The 24,921-nt window shown below is 36.8% G+C and overlaps 2 protein-coding genes and 1 long non-coding RNA gene across 4 annotated transcripts; 1 reads left to right on the top strand and 2 right to left on the bottom strand.

Annotated features, from left to right (window-relative positions):
- Positions 1-1,137: 1,137 nt before the first annotated feature.
- FKTN (fukutin) lies at positions 1,138-10,594 on the top strand. 2 transcript variants are annotated; one of them, XM_053465872.1, is made up of 10 exons: positions 1,138-1,268; positions 3,034-3,216; positions 4,399-4,458; positions 4,925-5,128; positions 6,230-6,507; positions 6,725-6,857; positions 7,353-7,482; positions 7,925-8,058; positions 8,856-8,983; positions 9,338-10,594. In XM_053465872.1, the coding sequence occupies exons 2-10, from the start codon at positions 3,112-3,114 to the stop codon at positions 9,549-9,551; spliced, it is 1,386 nt and encodes a 461-aa protein (XP_053321847.1). In that variant the 5' UTR covers positions 1,138-1,268; positions 3,034-3,111; the 3' UTR covers positions 9,552-10,594. The 2 variants fall into 2 exon arrangements, with proteins under 2 accessions (XP_053321847.1, XP_053321848.1); XM_053465873.1 differs by lacking the exon at positions 1,138-1,268 and having other exon boundaries at positions 3,179-3,216; positions 4,960-5,128.
- Positions 10,595-14,376: 3,782 nt separating this feature from the next.
- On the bottom strand, positions 14,377-15,691 carry LOC128495432 (uncharacterized). Its single transcript, XR_008354223.1, has 2 exons — positions 15,255-15,691; positions 14,377-15,135 (listed from the first exon to the last, which is right to left on the bottom strand). It is a non-coding gene; the product is annotated as an uncharacterized LOC128495432 (long non-coding RNA).
- Positions 15,692-15,701: 10 nt separating this feature from the next.
- Positions 15,702-17,910, bottom strand: TAL2 (TAL bHLH transcription factor 2). Its single transcript, XM_053465875.1, has 2 exons — positions 17,721-17,910; positions 15,702-16,257 (listed from the first exon to the last, which is right to left on the bottom strand). The coding sequence occupies exon 2, from the start codon at positions 16,242-16,244 to the stop codon at positions 15,894-15,896; it is 351 nt and encodes a 116-aa protein (XP_053321850.1). The 5' UTR covers positions 16,245-16,257; positions 17,721-17,910; the 3' UTR covers positions 15,702-15,893.
- Positions 17,911-24,921: the final 7,011 nt, after the last annotated feature.

Here is a 24,921-nt window from a genome sequence, read left to right as displayed (position 1 = left end):
CGGTAATATGCAGAGCAACAGTGGCCATGTGTGGTGTATATTTGTTATATTGGCAGTGTAGGTAACCATTAGCTGTCTCCTATGGGAGATTTCATTTTAACTCCACAGAATATTGAAAAATCTAATTTTCTTGTGTATTTGGGGTTCCATGATAAAACTCCCACAGCAAAATCACATATATAGTAAGACATCAGAGGAAGGAGTGTGTGTGAGGTTTATACTATGCAAATATAATGGTTCAATGTAAGTGGTTTTACCCCATATTGAAGGTTCAGTTTCAAAAACAGTATTATAGAGGGGAATACATCTGATGCATATGCTTTGAAAGCATATTGGTCCAATTGATTTTTTTTTTTTTACCCTACATAGAATATACAAAATGCCATTTTTCTAACCAGTGGTCAGGGGTGATGAGAGATAGAGAACCAATTGAAGTTTTATTTCTATTTTCTCTGTTGGGAGCTAGTATACACCTAATGCTGATCTGAAATAAAAAAAGCATTTGATTGCTTGACCATAGATTCAGAACTGTCTGATAGCTTGACTTCAGTCAGACACGTGCAAGGACCAAGATTTGTTTCATGTAGGCCCAGCTGTAGAATTGGTGGGCTCACGGCCATGCTGGGTTGCCCAGCTATAGCAAAATGCCTCCACTATTCCAACGGTATCCCTAGGTTTCCTCACCCAAATGTTTTTTTTATTTAATACCCCACGCTGTGAACACATTGTCCCTCTCAAAGCTTCAGTTATAGGAACTCACAAAGAGCATAACTAACGGTCCCTATAAAACTATCAACTGCAGAGATTTTATGTAAATTACACCACCAATGTTCAAAAGGGGTCATTAACTAACCAATATCAATGAAAAACGCACCAAGGAGGCGCCATTTCTATGAATTACTAAATGTATCATATTAAATACTCCGTTCCAGAGCGTGACCCTGAGCCTTCCTACCCCAATTCTACCCAACACCGAACGCTCGCAAATACGTTCACAGCTACGAGGAAAACTGATCTAATCGTGCCTATTCTCATCAATCATCTAGCAAGCCGAAACCATCTAGTTCTCGACCGCACTCAAAGTGCAGCTCGCCTTCCCACGCCACACTAAAAAGATTTTTTCTATCCTACGTCACTGCCGTCGACACCAGATGCGCGCGCCCTTCTTGCAGGGCGGAGCTTATCTTCCGGTGTCGTACTGGTATAGCAAAAAGCGGAATGTGACTTTGCTGTCAAGCGGAGAATCCCATCGGTAGACAAGCTCCTAGGTAAGACTTTGTTTTGCTGTAAGTGAATGAGCTGTCTCCGCCAGTGAAAGCGTGTAACGACTTCCGGGTGGCTCGCGCACGGGGTTTGCGCGTGCGCAGTGCTTACAAAAGCTCATAGAATAGCCATCTTTTCGTAAAACCTGTGCATGTTTTTGTTTCTTTTTCGTAGAAATAAATACAGATCAGCCAATCAAATATATTGGTTTTAGGTTGTAGAAGGTAATAATGGAAACGTTTGGTTATACTTGCATAGACTCAAATGACTCTGCAAATCTAATAAGGCTATCCATAAAATGTGATGCTGTAAAAAAGTGTTGTAATCACTATGGCAACCATTGATTGAAATAACCTAACCCTGGTTTATGGCATTTTGATGAGCTTCTGCAAAGTGTGTGTATGTGTGTAAATAAAATATAATATAGGTGTGTTGTCACTTTACATTTTCATGTGCCTTTTGGGGGTATCCCCTCTAAATCCATTTCCCCTTTCCCCATCTAATTTGCGTTCTGCCCCACACATTACTGTACACTTGATATACTCCGCACTGGCTCTGGCTCGGGGAAGTCTGTGAGTCAGGGTTCAGACCCCTATACGTACAATGGCAGTGCCAGTTAGGGGCAAGGATAATTGGATCATGCAGGTTACAGAGTTGCACTTTCTACATCAGGTAAGTACTTTACTTTTTGGTTTTAGTACTCAGAGTACTTTAACCCTTTTGCGACAATTGATGTGCCAGGCACATCATAGAAAAGCATCTTGTTGGCGACAATTGATGTGCCTGGCACATCATGAACTTTAATCAATGTGATTAGTAGAATATTTTTTTTTAAAAAAGGTTAACGTAAACATTTGGTGACATGTAAAAATAGTTCCCCATTGATGTCGCCATCAGTGGACCCATCCAGTTCCAACAAAGGGTAAAAAAAAACATATATATAAAATATGAGCAAGTCCTATAAGCACAATATATATCTTCACAAAAATCCTTGCATGTAATGTATGATTTGATGGGGTAAATCGAATTGGCCACGTTCAAAGATGTCTCAAAAACAGGGTATGGGCACAGACTGACCAAAAATTCACACCTCGCTAAGGTGGCCTTTTACTTCCCAAATAGCAAATTTATGCATGGGGGGGTATCACTGTACACAGGAGGTGTTGCTAAACATTTATTGTGGTGTTGTTTTGAAGTGACATCTACAAATATATACCTGAAATAAAATGTATGTGGGGGGAAAAAAACGCCAAAAATTACTACCACAAAGGGAAAAAAATACATTTTTCACCATAATGTATGTATTTTTTAATAGTAAATTAGACAATATGATCAAAATAATGGTATCTAAAGAAAGCTCTTTAGAAAAAAACAAACATAACTTGTGTGAGTTCAGTAAATGAGAGAAGAAAATTACAGCTAAAAATGAGCGCCACAGAAATGTTAAAACAGCCATTGTCACAAAAGGTACAAAAAATTAAATCAGCCATTGTCACAATTAATATGCAATCTTCTACAGCAGTCATGTGAGAGACGGACATTAAACCGTACAAAAATGGATCAACTCCTCTTAATAACAATTCTAATACAGGTACTCGGCTGCATTTTGTAACCTTTTTTATATGACATGACCTAATAGTTATCAGAGGATTACATTTGCATATATGAAAATGTACGGTGATGTGCTAGGTGTATTCATGCTTAACATTTCCTTTTAGTTTTGTATGCAGGTTCTCATAGGTAAAATAATTTTCTTCTATTTGTTCACAGGTTTCTTTCTCCATGTTATCCCAGAAGGATGACAAGGACTGCGATGAAGTTTGATCAGATCTTAACAAGTCCTGGGTGATGCAACGAATCAATAAAAACGTGGTTTTAGCTGTTCTAACAGCTGCAAGTTCCCTGTTTCTTCTTTTTCAGCTCTACTACTATAAATATTATATATCTGTAAAGGTAATTAATACAGAACATTACATGTTACTTTTACATTAAAGATTACATTAACTTTTCTTTAAAAATCTGAACTTGATATCCAACAGTAAAACTGAAGCTAAGCATGAAAGATGAACATTATACGACATTTCTTCTTTAACTTTCATGAATTGTTAGATATTTTGTTGAGTCAGGTTTCTTGACTAAAGCAAAGGTTGATGGGAATGTTTACCAGAGACTTCTTTATCAGCAGTTTCTGCTGCAGGATGAGCTTGCCTGGTCCTTAGAGACCACGGGACCCGCCAAAAAACTTGCGGGCGGTCTTGCTGGTGTTGCGGGTGGTCCCAGTAATCTTGCGCAGTTCCTTCACAATGCTCCCTCACAGTGTCTCTTATTGCTCCGCCCAGGAACATAGCGGAGTCACGTGATGTGACGTCACTTCCCGTGACTCTGCTGTGTTCCTGGGCAGAGCAAGATAAGAGACGCTGTGAGGGAGGAACTCGAAGGCAGGGCTCTGCTGGTCCTGTGTATTGTATAGCTAAATCATGAGAATTCTATCAAATCTCTATACAATGGAGAAACTTGCATCTGTTGGACTTTCATAATAAATAGTAAAGTGAGCTAAAACCATAACTTTCCCTAGCAACTAAATCCCAATGCAGAAGATAAATCTGTCACAAGTAATTGATGAGCAGTCCTCCCATTGACTGCAGCGCAAAAATATAGAAATTGGAGATATATTGGGCCAGATTCATTAGCAGATAAAAGTGACACTAATTTATTTTGTCTTTTGTTATGTACAAAATGATTGCTTTTTCACTTGTAACAGATTTACTGTATCTCAAGCCCATTATGTGGAGCCTGATTATCACACACTAACAGTACACATCAACTTGGTGCAGCTTTTACCCAAATAGAGCCATAATGTTTCCATCATTTTTTTCCCAAAAAGATAACTGCAGACTGCAATAATATTTTCTTCGTAAAGGTTAGCGTGCGTTGTTGGTTTTTAACATGTTTTATAGTAATGCTGACTGAAGTTTTTCCCTATTTTGAGTTTTTGGGGCTGTGATAGGGATATGCTTACAATTTTGACTATAAGTTGTCATAATTGGGTACATGGTGTAAAGTCTCTTGGCAGATATGACAAAAGGTTTAATGTTCCATAATGGGTTTTTTTTCTATCATTTTTACATTTTGTAGAATGGTCCAACATTTTCTAAACTAAAGGGAAGTTTATCATCACAAGAACGCACACAATGGGTAAGTGCCGTTTTTAGTTTTAGTCATCCAGTTTTTACAGAGTGTGTTATTTATACTGTTTCATTTTACTACAGTTTTATATGTGCTAGCTATGTGCAATATACTATCGGCTTATTTAAAAAATAAAGCATGCAGAATTTTCAGAATAGAGGCTATATATTACATTCAGCAGAGGGCAGCACTGGACCATAAAATATTATTTAGCCTGTTTCAATATGCATTTCATATTCCCGATTCACATATTTTTAAGCAAAGCAAATATTTTCATTTACCTTTGTACAATTATACATGGTCAGCAAAATTTAAAAACAAATTTCCATTTAGAACAGCTTCTATAATATTGTGTGATACAGTTTATTTAACTAAATATTGAAATATAAAAAATGTCATCCAAGTCTACAACAGAATTGCCTACAAGGACTTATAGTGAACGTCCAGTAACCTGTTTGTCTTCTCTGTTAAACAGCAGGTGGTTAAGACTTTCCTAAATCTGGCTTCCAGTCATAATGTGCCAGTGTATCTTGTTGACTCTTTGGTTTTGAGTCAGCTGAGCAAGAACTTGGACCAGCTAAGAAGCTCGCCTGACAGTGTTCACTCTGAATGCCAATATTTCTGCAAGCACAGAGATGTTACCACCTTTGCACTCCTCGATAAGATATGGGAACATAAAGTAAGACATATTTTTTGTTTTGGATTCTGTTTATTGGTGATCATTGTGTTATCTTAGATATTCTGTCTCTATAATTAATAAATATAAATACCAGGTAGAAATGGTCATCTATAGTCAGGCATTCATTCCACGCTGGCATCTAGTAACAAATATTTTGCAAAAAGTAGTTCCATGAACATTAGAAACAATCTCCTTAGTCTTCAAAGAGAAATGCTCTGCAGACCTCGGCTTTGACCCTTTCTGCACAGCATGCTGTGAATCTTGCCATTACTCAAATAAGGAGCAATCCTAAACCAAACTACTAGGGATGATTTAGCAACACATCGACGTGTGCATGCACACATAGATATCTGATTCTTGTTGCCTGCCTGATGTCAATAAACATCTGCCAGGAAAGTGAGCAAGCAATGTTTCTACAGAACCAATAATCTGATGACTGAAATACAGGGAGACTGACAAAATGGGTATGATATCCAATTTGCAGTTTGATTTAATCAGATTCATAATAGTTTTATGATAAACACTGACTGTATCATTCCCAGACACACTGCCTGTCAGCATTTCTTTAATTACAGACATTCTAATAGTAATAGCTAAGAATATACATTTTACACAGCGTGGCCCATTGGCATAGTATTCCTATTACCTTAATTCTGGGTGTATACACTAATATATTGAAGACTGTGGCTCAAATATTCAGTTAATTAACTCTTCATATGATGGAGATTCTCTCCAAGATTAAACTGAATTCTTATTATTTGTCCTGCTATTTACAAGATTTACTTTGGTGAGCATGAAATTGCATGGATTATGTAAATGCAGTGGTTAGTTAATGGGGTGCATTTGATGAACCATGGATGTCTTAATGTATTGTGACACAATCTTTACTCACTATGTACATTTCAGAATAACATTTTTTTATTATTATTATAGTTGTGAGCTGATAATTGTGTACTAAACTTGTCCTTTCACATCACACATTTTTTCCCATCTATGCTGCTTGTCATTTCTTAGTCATAAGATCTAATCATATGATCTGGGCAAACTTGCTATTCCTTTTGGCTATTTAATTTTTTTCTGCGGTTGATTCATACTTTTCAGGGTCACTTTTTTCGATCTGCAGAGAAAATGGGATTTCAGTGGCAGAAGTATGAGGGGAAGGACCCAAGACTGGAGGGAATGGAGGATTTGTCGGGGACACAAATACCTTTGCACTATATCTTCAAAATGGCAGCTCACGCTATCCACTTGGTTGTGTTCTACGAGAGGAGTGGCAACTATCTTTGGCACGGCCCTTTACGCCTGAAGAAGAATATGGATCGAAAGTTTGCTCCTTTTCGGAAACTTCAGTTTGGTAGATATGCTGGCGCATTTAATAGGTAAGATTTAGCTAAGGTTATAGTTTCAGTCTTGTGCAAATGTGTTTTCACTGGATAAAGTGGTAGTTTCTGGTTACTCAGTGGAACAGTTTTAAAAAATGTTGTTTTCTGCACTAGTGGTCTGTTGTTGCTTACTTATTTTTGATTTTGCCTTTTATATAAATAATGTGACCCAGAACTTGGATGACTGTTGTTGGTTTTTATACTTTTGTTTCAGAGCTGAACTGACCCAGATCACTATTGATGGATTAAAGGTCCAGATTCCAAAAGACCCTTCTCAGTTTCTAAAAGAGATGGCCCATTCACGTTTTCTTGAGTGCAGATTCAAAGAAGCTCGGGCTTTTTTTCAGGTTAGTTTTTTTTATTTTTGTTAAGAATTACTGAATTGCCAGACAAAGGAGTACTGCTAGATTTTACAAGACGCTGGAGCTGTGTGCTCCCTTGCATGGTTTGTATGTTAGGATATGTTAGTAATATAATTTAGCTCTTTCCCTAAAACCCTTATTGATACTATGTAATGTATGACTGACCTCCATTAACATTATACATTTTACATTTGTCAAATGAAAACAAATTACCAGTATGTTTCCTGATTACTCTAGTATTACTATTAGTAAACAATGAATAAAGTATGTTTATATTAGCTTCAATAAGTTCAATATTTATCAAGGAAGAAATAGAGGGATTATTTCACATAGTACTAAATCTGCAACAGTCACGGCCTACAGAATGTTTCTGCTGATTGACCCTATTTTGTTGCCAATATTAACTATCGTTCGTTCATGAACAGACATTTTGTATATAATTAAATTCTCTCATTTGTGAAATATTTTCAATTGCTGTAGCTTTACCCTGATGACATCTCTCCCGAAGGGATAGAGTTCAGAAAGAAAGCAAAGGCGTTACTGCATTTGGCTGCATTTACACTGGATAACCTTGGAGTTAGTTTCTGGTTAAGCAGTGGGACTTGTTTAGGTAAGATACGCAATGATAAATAGCTTTCTGCATTTTTTTTGTCATAACAATAAATGATATAATAATTTCAACTACTTGTTTTAGCTGTCACATTTTAATAAGTGGTTTAACAAGAAGGCAGCTCTAGTCGTGTGCTGCTGCCAAGAGACATATTTTTAGAAAATGTGTACATATTTTAAAATAAGTGTGTATATCCAGACTGATGTATAGGTGGGACTGGTGGGGCCGTATCAGACCCTGTATCCCACAGCACCAAAAAAGGCACTTGTGATCTGTGATGGGACTTCTTCGCTACACTTGTGAAGTCCTGTATGTTTAATAAGTTATTATATTTTCAAATACGAAAAAAAAAAACCCAGTAATTAATGATTATTGTGCTTATGTATGCATTGTTGCTTCCTTGACTTTTACATTAACCTTTTTGAGTATTTTGTTGTGACAGGTTGGTACAGGCAATGCAATATTATACCATACAGCAAAGATGTGGACATAGGTATATTTATAAAGGACTACAAATCAGATATTATCCCAGCATTTCAAAATGCAGGACTCCCTTTGAAGCATAAATTCGGAAAGGTCAGTGCAATCAAAATGCCAACATTCGTACGCCTAGATAATCAGTGTATATTAAATTAAAATAATTTCTACAACTATACGTTAGCATCGTACATATTCACGACTGAGATACCGCTGTACAGGAATGGCCAGCATGAAAAAGATGTAGAGTTGCTTTTAGGACCCCAAAGTTCTATTCATCAAACAAAAGAAATTCAAATTTTACATCTTTTTTTGCCCAATAAAAAACATCTGCTTCAAATTGTATTTCACAGTAGCAGGAAGTTCCTCATACTGCTATTTACTAAAAGAAGCTGTGAAGGTGTGGCACTGTATGTAGGCCTCCCAGAAAAAGAACTTCACAAACTGCAGTTGGCTCAGAACGCAGCAGCCAGACTATTAACAAATCAACCCCGCTCTTGCCATATTACGCCTATTTTACAGTCTCTCCATTGGCTTCCTATCAAATGGAGAATTCACTTTAAGATAGGTGTGTTGTCATTTAAAGACCTAAAGGACCAGGGACCCTGTTACCTGAAAGAGCTATTAACACCCTACATCCCTGCTCGCCTCCTCCGATCCACACACATGTCTCTTCTCTCATTACCCAAAGTGCGCACAGTTATGCCAGTTATGCTGTATGTCTCTAGATTGTAAGATCATTTGAGCAGAGCCCTCCTCACCTGTATGTCATCTTGTTATGGTAAATACCAATTGTTATCTCCTTTCTTCTCTTTGTACGTCCCTGCAGAATCTGATGGTACTATATAAAACAACAATAAATAATAATGTGTTTACTTTGACCTGCAATTCTTTAGGTAGAAGACAGTTTGGAGCTCTCATTTCTTGGGAGCGATGATGTGAAACTTGACGTTTTTTTCTTCTATGAAGAAGATGATTACATGTGGAATGGAGGAACTCAAGTGAAGTCCGGAAAGAAATTCAAGTATGACTGATTTTTTTTTTCCCTCTTCTAATGTGTTATTAGACAAATCGTTTTCTCCTATTTTTGTAATAACATGGTTAATATTGTGTTGGATAACATCACCTTCCAGTTTGCACATCATTACAAACTGGAGGGTGTATTGAGAGTTCTGTCAAAAATGTTAAATCTTGAGAAGATCTCTTAACAAAGTGGAGAAAAAACTTTGACGTTCAGCTGTAACATATCTAATATTGGCTGTAAAGAAAAACAAATACATATGTGTTTCCCTTGTAATGTGTGCATAAGTCTCCCCAAAATCTAAGGTTACTGCTATTTTACAATATCACTATATAAATATTACTTTATTTGTTTCAGATACCTCTTTCCAAAGTTTACACATTGCTGGACTGAATTTGCAGAAATGAAAGTTCGAGTGCCGTGTGAAACCCTAGAATACCTGGAAGCAAATTATGGAAAAGGCTGGGATGTTCCTGTCAAGATTTGGGACTGGAAAAGTTCTCCACCCAATGTACAGCCTAATGGCATGTGGCCTGTAGATGAGTGGGATGATGTCATTCAGATATACTAAAGAAAATGGCAGTGTGAGATCACAGTAATGTTTGAAGTTTAGTAAGGATCTACTACATTAGGGCATAAGTGCACCATGGTGAAGAAAACTCCCAAGTATACTGCTGTTGTAGAATGATGTCATACTAAAGTGCACCAGTTTTCTTATGATTTTTATGTTGATAATTTGTAAATGTAAACCTATTTCTTTTAGAAAATTCTGATATCGCTGCCCGGCGTTCCCACTATTTATTGTTCAGCTTAACTGTATTTTTTTCATTTGTAAACACAACCTACTCACATATAACTGTGTCTAATAGCAACAAGTTTAAAGGCTACATTGGTAAAATTGAGTATTCTGCAACTGATGTCTGAACTCTACAACATTTTTGGTCGTGTGCAGTAGAAGAGATAATTAGTAACACAAACATGAAGAGTGATACAAATGTGTTGAAAATAATTGGCCACTCTTTAAACAAAAAAAGCTTCATTCAGCTGTAAAGTCTAGCATTGTAAAATATAAGTTACAGTAATTATATTATGTTGCAGAGGGCCCATCCTTGTTAACCCCTTAAGGACAATGGGAGGTCCCAAAACCCATTGAAAACGATGCATTTTGATCCTGTACATGTACGGGCTTTGTCATTAAGGGGTTAATAATAAAAAATAAAAAAAATTGGATAAATCGAGTTCAGGTTCAGAACCTTTCCAAGAGGATTCTGTGTTTTTTTGGTTGACAATTTAAAAAACTGTTTACTTTATACAATTGGCTGAGCTCTTCCTTAACACAACCACTGAAAGGGAATGTCATGCAGCGTACTGCAACCACAAGTCACTCAGAATTCAAGTGAATGGGTCATCCTGTTAGTTGGGAGGGTATGTCTTATAATTTCTTTGGTGACATTGTCTAAAATATTTGATTCGTATTGTCTAGTGAATATATAATTTTTTTCCCCCCTGGTTTTTGTGATTCATGCAAACTGCTGCTGCTACGGTTCTCGGATACAGAATCTACCTACCTCACATACTGTTCTACGATTAAAGGAAAACTACCATGAACACAAATGATTTGTGTATGACAGCAGTACATAATTTCATATTCCATTGTATATTGTGTATATATATATGTTGATAAGAATTATCACAGATTCCATATCCATAGGATGTTGTCTCTTTGTGTGCATGGTTAGTAGCTCTATACAATGTCAGTGATCCTTACACCTTTATCCTGATGTAGCTGGGGCATGCATGTTTTATATGGTATTAAAGCTTTAATGCATTTTTGATAGTATAATGAAAGGTTCATGAGAGGAAATAGCAATTTAAATAAAATAACTTTTGATAATACCAAAGCTCTCATTGACCTTGGAAATACTGTAGGACATGCCAATCATATAGAGTGCTGTGTTTTCTCTAAGCCTTTCTGTGGATATAATCTGCATCTGTCCCAATGTCTGTGATGTTTTGTGGGTATGTGCCAATGTCTGTATCTTTGTTTTTTTTCTTTCCTTTACCCCATCCTCAATATGTCCGATAAGTTTGTCTACTTAGACAGAACACTCTAAATGCTTCTCTCTCAAAAATGAACAGCAGAAGCATATAACGTTTAATAATTGTACACCAACATACTTATTTTCTTAACCCCTTCAGTCCCCTATGGACGTACCGGTACCTGGGGCCTACCTCCCCTCTTTAGGTACGCTACTAGGGAGATCCGTGATCTCCCCAATTAGTCCTGCAGGCTGCAGCTTCTAATCAGGCGGCTGCGACCGAGGCCAGTCACCCTTCCTACGGCCCTGCTGGTATATGCATATGAAAATTATTATGCAAAGAGGTACATGAGGCACATCCAATTTTCTGCGTCATCAAAGGAAGGTTACAAAGCTGGGAAACATCTGTATCAGGTTAAGGGGAATTGTGTCCTTTATTTGGATGGTTATGGTTCTGCCAAAACCATCTATGATGATAAGGTGCTTACCTAGTATTTCCCCACATGTTAAACACCTTAGAAAATTGGCCTTTTTCTGATAGAACTTGTAATTGCAAAGCAGACATCATGACAATTGTCATGGAGCATCTTGGTCAGAAGTCCTCTATGACAATATAAAGGGAAATAGAGGCCTATGCGAGGAAGCAGCCTGGTTTATTATTTGAGACACAACACATACAGCTAATTTGAAAAGCCATGCTACAATGTCCACCTTTTCATTTTATGATTCCTGCAGAAAAAAGGGTCATACTGCAGCTGCCAAATGTGTCTTTAATGTATCAGTGATTTAAATGTATTGGATTAAGATCACCACTAATTTGTAATCCATACATCAGATTTAAGGCAGACTTGGCACTGACCTGTGACCTCAGAGGTCAGCAGTTAAGCTGCCCATTCTCTTTGTGGGCTTTCATCACTGAACCATCACACAACAAAAGTCATTTGGGATGAATGTTAGATTGCACTCCACCTATAGTCTCATTGCCAACTTTTTAATTTAACTTTTCATGTTTCAATGGAGGTCCCTAATCACTGTAAATAAATAGATTGTGCTGCAGCGTGTGTCTTTGTTTGGGTTTATTTTACATATACTTAGTGATAATTTTGACTTTAAACTTCTGTGCTGTGTTGTGCTTTCTTTTACCTCTAAAGATTAGCATCTGTTTAAATTGAATCCAACCAAAGAAGTCAGATGGACAGAGATATTATCATAAACATGATGGAGGTATTTGCTGGATTAAGGCTTTTCTTTAAGACATTGACAGGGAAAGAACCAACCTTGATCAGGTCTATTTTATTCAAACATCCATGCATTTTTTTCAAGGATTGGATGGGTTACTTTCTCTTTAGGCCAGCATCTGCTCTGTCACCATGCAGCTAGTGTACTTGACTTGGATTAAGAAAATAAACTACACATCTTTTTCTGGATGTTTCACTGGCTTCATACATATTGTCCATTGACTGTATAGTGCATATCTCATCCATCTACAATAGCCTGACCTCACTGCTAATTTTTGTCTATGAGGATGGCATGCCTACATGCTTGATTTTAAACAGTTGTTTGCAATAGGTGTAGCTTAAACTCAATGATTTGGGTTGTACGCATGCGTTTGGTCATATCATATATCATGCACTTTAAAGGACATATGGTTCATGCGAAGCAATCCTTGGAATTGGAGCTTGGGATATCCTTTCGCCCACTGCAGAATACTCCTACAATGCTACCTACATGTCCATACAAAAATATCAGTTTACATCAACCATTAAGTAAGCTACATCCTTTCATGTCTCTATCATGTCATGCCTAAAATTGTAAATACGGTACATGCCATCAATGAATCCTGGATTAAATTGTCATAAATAAATATGTTCACAATGGATCCGTTCACCTTCCTCAGAAGCACACTAGTGGTGATCTCCAGCAGTCTTAAAAAGACATATTTCCTGTGAGATTTCAGCTATAAATCGTCTAACCTCACACCTAAGGATAGATAAAAATCGACGTAATTTTCAAGGTGATAGAGAATAGAGGGAAACCTCTTGCATTTAAATTGCCGTATTACGGTGCCTTTTGCATACTCCCCTTCAATAATGGGAACCGACATAGCTTTGTCACGCTGTTCTATGTAGAAGTAGCGGCAGTCAGATCCCTGTTTTAGCCCAAACACCCCTGGTCCATAAATTCTAGCCCTATAGTTTATGTTGTAGTAAATTACTACATAAATCTTCATCTTCTGAAGAAGGGGGCTTATCACTTCTTAAAGTCATCCAACGCTTGTATTTCCGTAGACCGGTAACCCTGGCTTCATCTATATGAGTGTGAAGTTCTTCATTTCCGACCATTTGACCCTTTGCTTGAACCTAGACTATAGCCCTACAAACTTCCCTGCACATATTATACCAGCCTGTCACGGTTTCAGAAGACTTTCCCGTCAGGTTAATCACCACATTTAGTGGCTTCTCCAGGAATAAAATATCACATAAACTGAGATCGCAGGGAATTTTTCTATTTAAACTTGTGTAATTGAAAAATGTATTATTATTATTATTATCGTTTGTACAGCACTGCAAAATCTTATGGCGCTATATAAAGGGGTAGACTGGACATCACAATTAGTATATAACATAAGAAGATGACAGACAGAAACAGGCCTTTAAGATCCTTTTTTGCTGTAAAATATATTCCCTCATCCCCTTACTACCACCTGCAGAAGGGTCCTTCATTATTACTTTCTTCATTCCGCCACCATTCCAATTTGATCCTTCCACCACAAGGTTTAACAATTGAGATGAACTTCCATTGATTACTTAATTACACTTACTGGGATGAGGGGGTGGGGTGGAAATGAGTCCTAGTTGGGGTACTAGACTGTTTAAGCAAATGAGATAATACCATTATATTTATATACTCTGTGTATCTATCTACTTGGCCTAAACTTGTTAGCTTAATAGATTACTCAAGCTCTTAGAAGAAGAATTTGTGAGTACAGTGGGGTATATCGAGACAACTGTTAACAAACATAGAAGGTTGTATCAAATGACCACGGGTGGGATAAATGGAAAGCAGATATCATTGATGTTGGTAGACAGAGACTAGGCAAAACAAAGAAAGGAAAGGTGCAATATGGACAACAGCATTAAATCAGGCCGAAAAGATATGAAAATAGGAGTAATTAAAAGAAAGAACCAAGGGTAGGTAATGTTTAAAACATTTTAATTTTCTCCTCACTTAGTTGAAGGTACTATCTCTTAATTGAATATACATCATCCATAAACATACGAGACATAATATGGTTTATGGATATGTCTTGAAATGCTCCCAGCAGTGTGATGTACTTGACAGGAAAAAAATAGATCATTGTATGAAAAAAATGTTGAATAATTTATTGGAATATATTAACTTAGAAATACAACAATTCAGATCACATATTTTAAGACTTCAAAAAAAAAAAATCTTTGGTAAGCTCAGCTACAAACAGTTGTGAATCAACCACAGAAATGATGAATTCTCATCTAATAAATCCTCAATTTAATAAATATATCCATAAAAATAAAATTCATAATGCCTACCAGAAAAAGCATATTTTATACGTTTTATTTTCAACAACAGAGTCATGTAAAGGGAAGGATAATACCAATTTTAATTGAAGAGAAAAATATACATACTCCTTGGGCAAACCTTAGTACATTTTTACACCTCCTGTGCTATTTAAACTGCCATTATTGTTATTTTCATTGCCTTGAAGCTCTGTGATACACCCATACTCAATTAAATGGTTGCTTTGTAAATTACACTGGAGAAAGTCAAATGGAATTGCCCCCGAGTTGTCCCTATTAACCTTGGTCCTAAATGTGAGTCCCTGAAGAAGGTAGTCTAATCGGGTATTCATACTTTGAGGAAGGAAGTTTAGCGGGATTGAGTAACCTGATTACTTTGTATGATTGCTAACTTGGCCATAGATCAATAAATCGGCTAAAATTGGCCACAACATTTTATTATTTCTGTATCCTTGCTAAACTAGTCCTTCAAATTACAATATTTACAGTGCATTAATTTACAACATACTACAAATGTCCATAATTCCACTCTGTAAGGTTATGGACAGATACATACCAACTTGATCACATCACCAATGTTTGTTTATGGATGAACGGATATTATTTACACTTCTGGAACTCGCTGCTCTGGCACCGAAGCTCTTACAACTGAGATAAGAGTCTCTGTTAACAGGACACCTTTGATTACAAATTGCATAAAAACCACTAATAATAATTTCACAACTAATATAGCTAATTACATCCTACCGATACACATATTATTTACATTTTATCCCTGCCTGTATTCGTGTCAAATATGTTTCTCTTTCTCAAGTGCTATTACAACAAAACAAAAAATATTTGTATAAAAGTCAATGTGTATTATAATAGAGAACAAAATGTTACTGAGGTTTTTCAATGTGCTACTAATATTATCAAGCTGTCTCATTCTTGAGGGATATCATACAGTGACGGCAAGAAATCTTTTTCTCACCTTCATTAAACAGTTTGCTGGAAAGGGTGTTTCAACTAGTGTACAAGAGGTGATACTGGAGTTTTCATCTTTGGAGACATAGGATTAGATCAGAGATATTTTTGTTAACGCTAAGAGAAGCTTCTTTGAACAGCAGTTATCAAGTATCAGTATTAAAAACTTAAAGAGAATGTGCTGCAGGATGATCAGTGTGTATGACACACCACCAGCTTTCCTTTAAATAAAAACAAAAATAATCGAGACATAAAAACATGACAAATTCTTATACAATTCAACCTACAACTGGGAAAAAACATATACAGTATAGGTAAGTTAAAGTGACTTTCCAACAATTTCCAACAAGGTTATGGTGAAGGAATTATTGACCAGCAGTCTTGAGTATCGCTGCTTGTTCCAGGAGATGAGTCGCTGCAGTTATCTATTGTCCATTCCCTCATGTTTGTCATCTCAGGTTCTGGTTCCAAGAGGCCCAAGATGTTTCCGGGCGAATTCATTCCAACCTTTGTTATTCCTTGATCACCCAAGATGTCTATGAGAAAATTAATGTATCTCATGGCCAGTCTGAGTGTTTCATTCTTGCTTAGTTTCTTGTCTGGTGGGTGGGTGGGTATAAGTTTTCTTAGCTCAGCAAAAGCACTGTTTACGTTTTGCTGCCTCCATCGTTCTCTAGTGTTTGTGAAAATCTTACGCGTCATCTTCTGCTGCTCGCTAGAAAAAAAAAAAGATGCAGCTATTGTTATCATTATTTTCATTATTATTAAATGAGAAAAAATACAGTAGTATGCTTGAGTTACGTATACAGTTGTATAGGATGAAAAACAGACACATAACGTTGAATAACTCTTAATAGGTGATTAAAAAGCCATATAAAACCCCAGCATATACTATTTCAATTGAGTTTCAATGTGATTTAACTCAAACAGTATTCCAAAATCAGCACACATGATTAATCTTTTACATGCTTCTAAGGCATATGTCTTCCACTGACATATGTTGTATTTGTAACATTGAAATATTAAATACATATGAAAAAACACCTAAACCTTTCTTCGTTGGATTAGAATGCTCAATGGGGCTCACTGCGATAAAAGAATCCTTATTGCTTTGGTTTTGAGGCGCATTGGGAAATAAGTAAATTCATATAGAAATGTATAATACAGTAAGTAATCATAGTATACTGAAGCAAAGTTGTGACAATATATCCAAAAGTATTCATTAAGGTCATTTTATAAGTGATATGTGGTAATAAAAAGATAATTAGTGGCTTTAGAAATTGCTTCAACAAATACATACTGTCTAATAAGTATGACACTGTTATTTAAATATAAATAAATTGTAAGAATAAGCAATAAAATTAACCATTTGTTTTAAGCTATAGTTTTAGGCTTCACTTCATGGAGCTACTGTATGTATTATATATAACTAAGCACAATTATACTGTGAAATCTGAATGTGTTTTGGTATCAAATAAACTAGTATTTTTATATATATATATATATATATATATATATATGAATTAGTATAATATTTAATGGTAATATGAATCACTGCATATAGTATTATTGTGATACACAAAGGGCACACATAAACATTCTTTCAAGCACTGCGTAAATTGCTGGCGCTATATAAATACAAGATAATAATAATTTTAGATATAATAAAATGCATACATGCAATGCATTTCATTTTATCTCAGATTTGAAAAAGGAAATACACATTACTCTTTGAAAATGATTATTTTCCACGCATTGTATTGTACGTGAGTGTCAGCAGTACGTAGTTTACCCGTACACAAAATTCTAGGCATATATCCACATATACTTTACATTCAATAAATCTTTGTACAGTTTCCAACAGAACGATTATTGCTATTTACTATAACTACCCTGCCCTCAAATGTAGAGCCTAGTTCCAAAGCCAACTTTTTCAGATGCTAATCATTCAATATATCAGTACAAATGCTTTCTTATATTTGTGACTTTTTGTGACATACTCTTCCACTTTTTTTATTTTATTTAATGCTTCAAGTCTGAAGAATGCTGTTGCCTCTCTCACTGATGCCATTTCATAGCTAATATGACTACAGTAAGTAAACTGCATATAAGCATAGAGAACGGATTGCTACAGAATACATATAATCGGTAATATTAACAGATCATACGCATACATACCTTGGAAAGCCTTTGATACAGTGTTCAAATGTTCTCAGTGTACAGGCAGTGCTAGAGTATACTCACAGTAGCCAAGTACACATGCTATACCTGCACGCTCTGGTCTGTATGCACAGTTAGATGTCCTGGTCCCTACTGTCACTTGTCTGTCAGTCAGAGTGCGGGGCTATATTTATAGCAAGCCTGCCTCTTTGTCTGACGCGTGTCACTGCTGGTCCTAGAGATGCTTGGTTTTTCATCTCCTGAGAGATCCTTCCCATCGTCAGCCCTCCCCTTAATTGTCTGCTGGAGTTTGCAGCAGGAATAGGTACGGCGGTGGGCTGGATCCCATGAGTACAAACTATTAAAGAATGAGTGAACAATTGCTACTGATGTCCGAGAAGAGGAAAGTGTTAACCCTTGCATGAGACAAATGTATTTTACCAACAAAAGAGAGTTACAAAGTTGCTTTTTAGTAATATACATATATTACCGATATATATATATATATATATATATATATATACACACCTTTTGAATACAATATATCACAACTATAAAATATAAAATGAATATTTTCTTAGTGCGTGCACTCAGTAGTTATTTCCATATGACATTCTTTTTTCTACTCCTAGCGTGCACAGCTCCAGTCCTCGAGAGCCGCAAACTGGCCACGATTTTTCAATATCCCACTATTGTAATGAATTACTAATAATATTAATAAAATAAATAAAAAACATAGACAAGGATACCGCCTGTGGACTGTATTTATGCAGACCTCTATAATCTCTCCTATGGACTTGACCAGTACTGATGAACTTTTTAGCCTCATGAGCCTCATATGCTAAAAAACTTGACCTTGTTAAATAAATGATGTTGAAGTAGTAATATTTATTTAGCTCAGAAACATTTAGGGTATAATGATAGGTGTTTGGTAAATAGGGAATTTGCCAAGCAGTGGGTCTAATAATAACTTGACCTGAACTTTTGCGTTTCATCTTTGAAAAAAAGGAATAGACCCTCAGGGGCTTAATTGTTGGATTTATTTGGTGGTTAGTTTTCATTCAACATGGATAACAGAATTGCATAGTAATAATTTTACTCATTTTCCATCATAATGTAAAATCCATAAATGGTGTAACAAACCGGGCACACATCTATGTGCTTATTATTATTTATATTTTGTATTATTATTATTATTATTATTATTATCGACATTTCAAAACATATGACCTGCATAATTTTTTACACTACATATTTTTTTTTTTTCAGCGGCACATATTCTATCTATGTGGAGTCTAGACCTATATATGAAGGTATGTACTGAATCTACATGTTTCCTTGTCACTGTTTGGAAGTGAGACCCACCGTTTATTAGATCTACCGTACTATTTTAAATATGGCCTTTTAGTAGGATTTGTTATGGTTTTTCTTGTGTTCGGTGAAAGAGAGAAATTGTAAGGAAGAGGAGGTGAGGGTGCTGAAGTAGGAATTTACATAATCTGATTAAATGGGGATTATCTAGTATCCGCTAAACAGGCTCAGTGTGCTTGAGCTCCGAACCTTTACGATTCATGGCTCTCACAGGCCTGCCGAGAGACTGCACCTGCAGGAGCACTGCATGCAAGTCCACTGGGATCTGCGCACTATGGAGCCATGGGAGGAGTTTACGGGCACCATGCTTCATGTGTATATAGCAAGTAATTGATCTGTCTGGATTAGTCTCAAGGAGCCCTGAAAATGAAAGCTTGGCCAGTTAGCGCTATCACTTAAGGTCATCGCATTTTGAATAAGGCTAACTTACCCAATTTTCTACTTGTCTTACCTTTTAACATTTTGTTTAACGGCAGAGAAAATATCTCCAGGCCTCATCGCAGATTGAATTGGGATAAAACCAAATATTTTTGTTATGTTTTATTTATTTACTTGAGACACATGAATTTTAGTACATTATTGCATTTCCAGAGAAATAAAATGATTGTCTTTCTCAACATTTCTGTCTGTGTGAATCAAAAGTGCGATGGTTGCCCGTCACATGAAACTATCCGTAGTTTAGTATCGTTTTAACAGTACATTTGTTATGTTTTCGAATTCATATTAATTGATATTTTGTCCTCCATTATATGAAAGAAGGTGAGTTAAGTCCAATATATTCATCTGCACCTTTATTGACAAGCATGCATGCTTGCATTTCTTGCCTCACTTGCACATGTGTTATTGCATGTCCAGACAGGATTGGAGGTACAGCTTCATCTACCCTGTGTGCCACGTGAAGATAGTGATAATGCCAGTGCTCCATATAGGGATACAGGAGACACTGTGTAAAGCCAAGGGAGGAATGGATCTTCTTGGTCCCCCCTTGAGGGGAACCACTGAAGTTTTTAAGGGGATATGGGAACCAAAACGTCAACCCATATCACCACCAAAATCAGAGTCTTCAGATACGTGGCATTCACAGATTGAGTCCTGTGCAAAGAAGGAGTCAATCAAGTCATGTGACACATGCACAAAAACACAAAAGTGCAGTAATTATACCATTGACCACCCATAGGTAAAGCTTGGCCTTTCTATTCTGTCCTTTTACTTTCACTTATAATTTATTGAGTCTTATACTTTGCAGAACACATGCTATTTCTATTGAAGAAGTAGGCGGGGGGTTGCCACCCCGTGACAAGGAGAAGCAGCGTTTCACCTGGAGTCTCTGGGCGACAGGTATGCATATGCACCTCCCAATGCCTGTAATACTTGGAAGTTTATACCTGGTAACCACATTGAGTTACATTACATTAATTTATACAGCGCCAGCGGATTCCCGTTCTGTAAAGTAAACTTTTCTCACATGGATCACAAATAATGGTTAGGTTTGTGTCACCACTTAGATAATTTCATGAAAGTTAATGAGTAACTCAAACTAACAGTCAGATGATCCAATGTAGTCCTACCATGCCCTCAACTCTACTATATACTTCTGTGTGTCAAAACAACAATTGAGGTATTTAGCATGTTGAGCAGATAAACCTTAGTAGGTCTGTCATTTCAGTCTTCCCTTGAAGGGTTCAATGACATAAAAAAAACACAAACACACTTAAAAGATGTTTCAGTTTCTATGACAACAACCAATACCAGCTTATGTATCATATGATCATTACATTTTCCTTGGAAGAGTTTTCAAGAGTAACAGGGGTGGTGCATTTCATTGCAAATGTGTTATATCCATCAAAGGTAAGTAGAAGAGCACCCTTTATAATGAGTTGACAGGGTCGTACAGAGAAGCAATGTTGTGGCGTGAAGTACAAATATGTATCTAATCCTGTGTATAGTGCACCCGAATCACCACATTCTGTTAAACATTAGACATTTTTGAGCGTTGTGCTATGGACCAAAATACTATTTTGTTCTGTTTTAGTCTGTGACTATTTTTGGTCACCATGTGAAAGCAGTAGCTGGGCATCGCCAAACTATTCCCGGCTGAAAGAGGCAACATACAAAAACTAAGAAAAGAGACTATTAAAAGCTCAATGTATTCAAAAATATATTAAAATAGTAAATATAGAAAGTGGTGGGAAATTGAATTGTCCCTGTTATGGGCTATAATCAGACCAAGGGTTGTGAAGAACACCACCCTCAGCCGAAAAATGTCTCTGTCACTAAGTCAGAATCACAAGGCAGCATCCCAATTAGACTGCTAGACATTTTTGATCGTTGTCCTATGGACCAAAATACTATTTTGTTCTCTTTCTGTGACTATTTTCGGTCGCCATGCGAAAGTAGTAGCTGGGCATCGCCAAACTATTCCTGCCTGAAAGAGGGAACAATCAGCTTTGCTCAAACAGCAGTTAGTGCTCTCGCTATAAATCTCACCTAATGACAAGTCTGCAATATTTGCTGCCAGCGGCCGGGGAGACAGATTTCCTAAGGAATATGACCAGGCCAAAGCAAATGTTTGCCTTTTCACATTTACAAATGGCTGTACGTGATTGTTCAAAAAAGCAGTTCTATGGTAGAGTTTTTGTTTAAGTGTATATTCTGCCTGGAAAATGGCTCTGCTGTGACTTCGCTAGCTCAAATTTCTCCCTTTCTTTTGAAAAATGATAATAAAAAAATAGTTTACTCGCATGTTTGTGTGCCAGCAGTAACGTTCTGTGCAGGGTAAGGGCTGGACGCGGTTTTGCATGCTAGCAAACTTCACTGCACTATTCATTTAAAGAGGGGGAAGAGAAAAAGGAGGAGGGAGGAATGGTTTATGTGACGCTTTTGATTCCTCTATTCACTGCTAAAAAACGAGATCACTCCAGCAAACTGGTCTATGGAGATAAGCATTTGAAGCGGTCTGCATGCCACTGATAAGGCTTGCAACGTTCATTGGAAGATTATTCGTTAAGAACCCGTGCTAAATAAAATACAGTCAAAAGGCTTAACGCTATCACTCAATTTCATCCCTACATCCTTGGGTTTTACGGATTCTCTCATGAATAATGCTCTGCTGATTTTTTTTTTTTTTTTGCATTTCATGTCTGATGAATTAAGCTCATTGCTGTTTTTTGAAGCCACAAGGAACTGAATTATTATGTTCCGGCGTTAACAGCGGGTGTTATATGCTGTGTTTAAAAAATATATATACACAGGGAGAAAAAATAAGCTCACTTATTTTCAATTAGTTTTTGCATCATACATTTACATTGTCCTTTTCTTAATAAAAATGTATGACTTAATACTTTGCTTTTATGATTTTATTCTTTAACAAAACATAATGAAGCTGAATGTACGGTATCCAGTCCTGTTAAACCACAGGCTGCTTTTGGCCCAATCTAGTAACTTCTCCCCCTTTAGAGGGATACCCAATTCCTCATTTCTTTTTTTCATGAGGACTATTCTTACAACCAAATGCTTGCCACTAATAATGAGCCTCTGCAATGAAATAAATAGAGTAGTGATGGACTATTCAAAGATTAATATTTCGAAAGTCTCAGCGTGAGCTCATTGATAAAGTTTACATGAATGGTTAACTACCTGTTTCTGTGACAAATATGACTATGTTTTACAATAAGTAAAGGACAGATCAACATGAATTATTTGACCAGTTACATTATGATGTTTGTATTCTCGTCTCCCTTTGTACCGTATATTGTTATAAGATGAATAAAGCTTTTTGAAACCAGAGCTGCTAGGGCTAATATTTTTACCGTAATAAGTGCTGCTGGCAAACACTGGCGTCCAAGCTGATTTGGAGTGCAGCTCAAACCATTTGGCATTGGTGGCTGACTCCTCATCGGGCACTAAGAGTTATATGACAATTATTACGAAAGCAATATATTTATGAATATAGATGCCTACCTCGACGTGCCTGACAGAGGATGCAGGATAAAAAAATATCAGGAAAGGACTAAGGGTTTTTAATATGTATAACTTGGAGGAAAGGAGAGGGGAGATGTGAAAGAAACACTTAAATACTTAAAGGGATTTAATAAAGTACACAAGAGAACTTATTTTAGAGGAGAAATGTTGGAACAAGAGGCCATGGTCTAAAACTGGAAGGACAGAGGTTTAGATTTAACATAAGATCCGTTTGCTTTAACTGAGTAGGTGGTAGATAAATGAAACAGCCTTCCACGGGAAGTGGTAGAAGCTAGAAAAGTAAGGGAATTCATGCATTGGATAGGCATAAAACTATCCTGAGACTCTACATCACGAACATAAATGGGCAGACTAGATGGGCTGAATGGTTCTTATCTGCCATCAAATTCTATGTTTCTATGATACTTAGTATTAGTATGTACCGTTCTCTGTGGAGATCCTGCTTTCTTGAGAAAAAGCTAATTATTTGATGCTTTTTATTGGTCATGATAAAATATACTGTTTATGAAAACTGTCCATGTTGTGAATTGAATGTTTCAAGTGTCCATACCTTAGAACTCTCCGGGTTCAACCTCCGGGAGTGGGGTCTTGACACGTCCCGCTCCCCGTCCATTTTTTCTTTTAAATGGGGGTGTTTCCCGTTGCTATCAGCAGGAACGCCCCCAACGTCAGCAGGAACGCCCCCAACTTCAGAGGGAACTCCCCTGACGTCAGTGTGCAGTCCTAGCTGCGTTCTGCAAGGGAAGGCTCCGGGTAGCCGGAGCCGAGAAGTTCCCAGGTATGCAAGTGACTAAGCGAAAAAAATCCAGAATAAATGGATAATTCCTGCTCTATGATCTGACCTCATGTGGATCAATCCTTGCATAAGTGATGTAAGTAAGTCAAAGAGCAAAGGATTGTGGGTAGAGGAGTACTCCCATGGAACATAAAACTAAATTATAAACTCACTGTTTATGAGACTCTTTGCAACAAATAACACATAGAGTCATAGAACAAAAACAAAACCATATAATAGCCCCACGAAACAATGACATTTTGTTTGGTTTTTCCTGTATTGTAATTTTAACAATTGTTATTAAATAATAAAAAAAAATAAAACAAATTTGCCCTGGTTCACCAGTGAAATAACTGTATTAGCATATGAAACACTATTCATAATACCATGTATATTTCATGCTGGGGATTAGTCATCCCCTGTGTCCACTTCGTTTTAGAACCCATCCTATTCAACATGTCCTAACAGGGCAAAGGTGAAAGCAGTACAGAGTTGCTATGAGTTTAGCTAACACTAGTAAAACCACACCTGCTATGTCTCCTGCTTCTTTCTACTCCAAGCAGTTTCTTAAAGATTTATGGGAATGACTCCTAAGTGGAAGGTCACTTTGTTGTCCTGCCATACAAGGGGAAATGACTTCATGTATCAGCATCACAATCAAGGACAGATGCAGGAGCATGCTTTATGGTGAGTGAGTGAATGGAGGAAGCCATTAGGTAAACATTCATCCATAGTGTAACCTAGGTGAAGAATGGTTGCGATCATAAATATAACCCAATCTTCTGTATTTTCTAATTTTAATAAGTGAATAAAGTTTACATATACTGTAAGGGTAAGTGACAACCAACTACAATTCCTAATCCAAGGCACTCAATAGGCAAGGGATGGCACCTATCTGGCTCGGGGGGACATGCAAAGCCAAGTGGACCCTCAACCTTATGCCCCCCACTGTAGCTAACATACAAACATTAACACACTTACATACAAACACTCTTACTTCAATTAAAGCCAGAGGCAGTGTTCAAGGCAGTTAGCTGCTGTGCTATCACTATTATAGGGTCACTTAATGTTGTGTTACATGATCCCACTGAG

Source organism: Spea bombifrons, chromosome 1, assembly GCF_027358695.1.
Source record: "Spea bombifrons isolate aSpeBom1 chromosome 1, aSpeBom1.2.pri, whole genome shotgun sequence".
Lineage (NCBI taxonomy): Eukaryota > Metazoa > Chordata > Amphibia > Anura > Pelobatidae > Spea > Spea bombifrons.
This window is presented reverse-complemented; position numbering and strand designations above follow the sequence as displayed.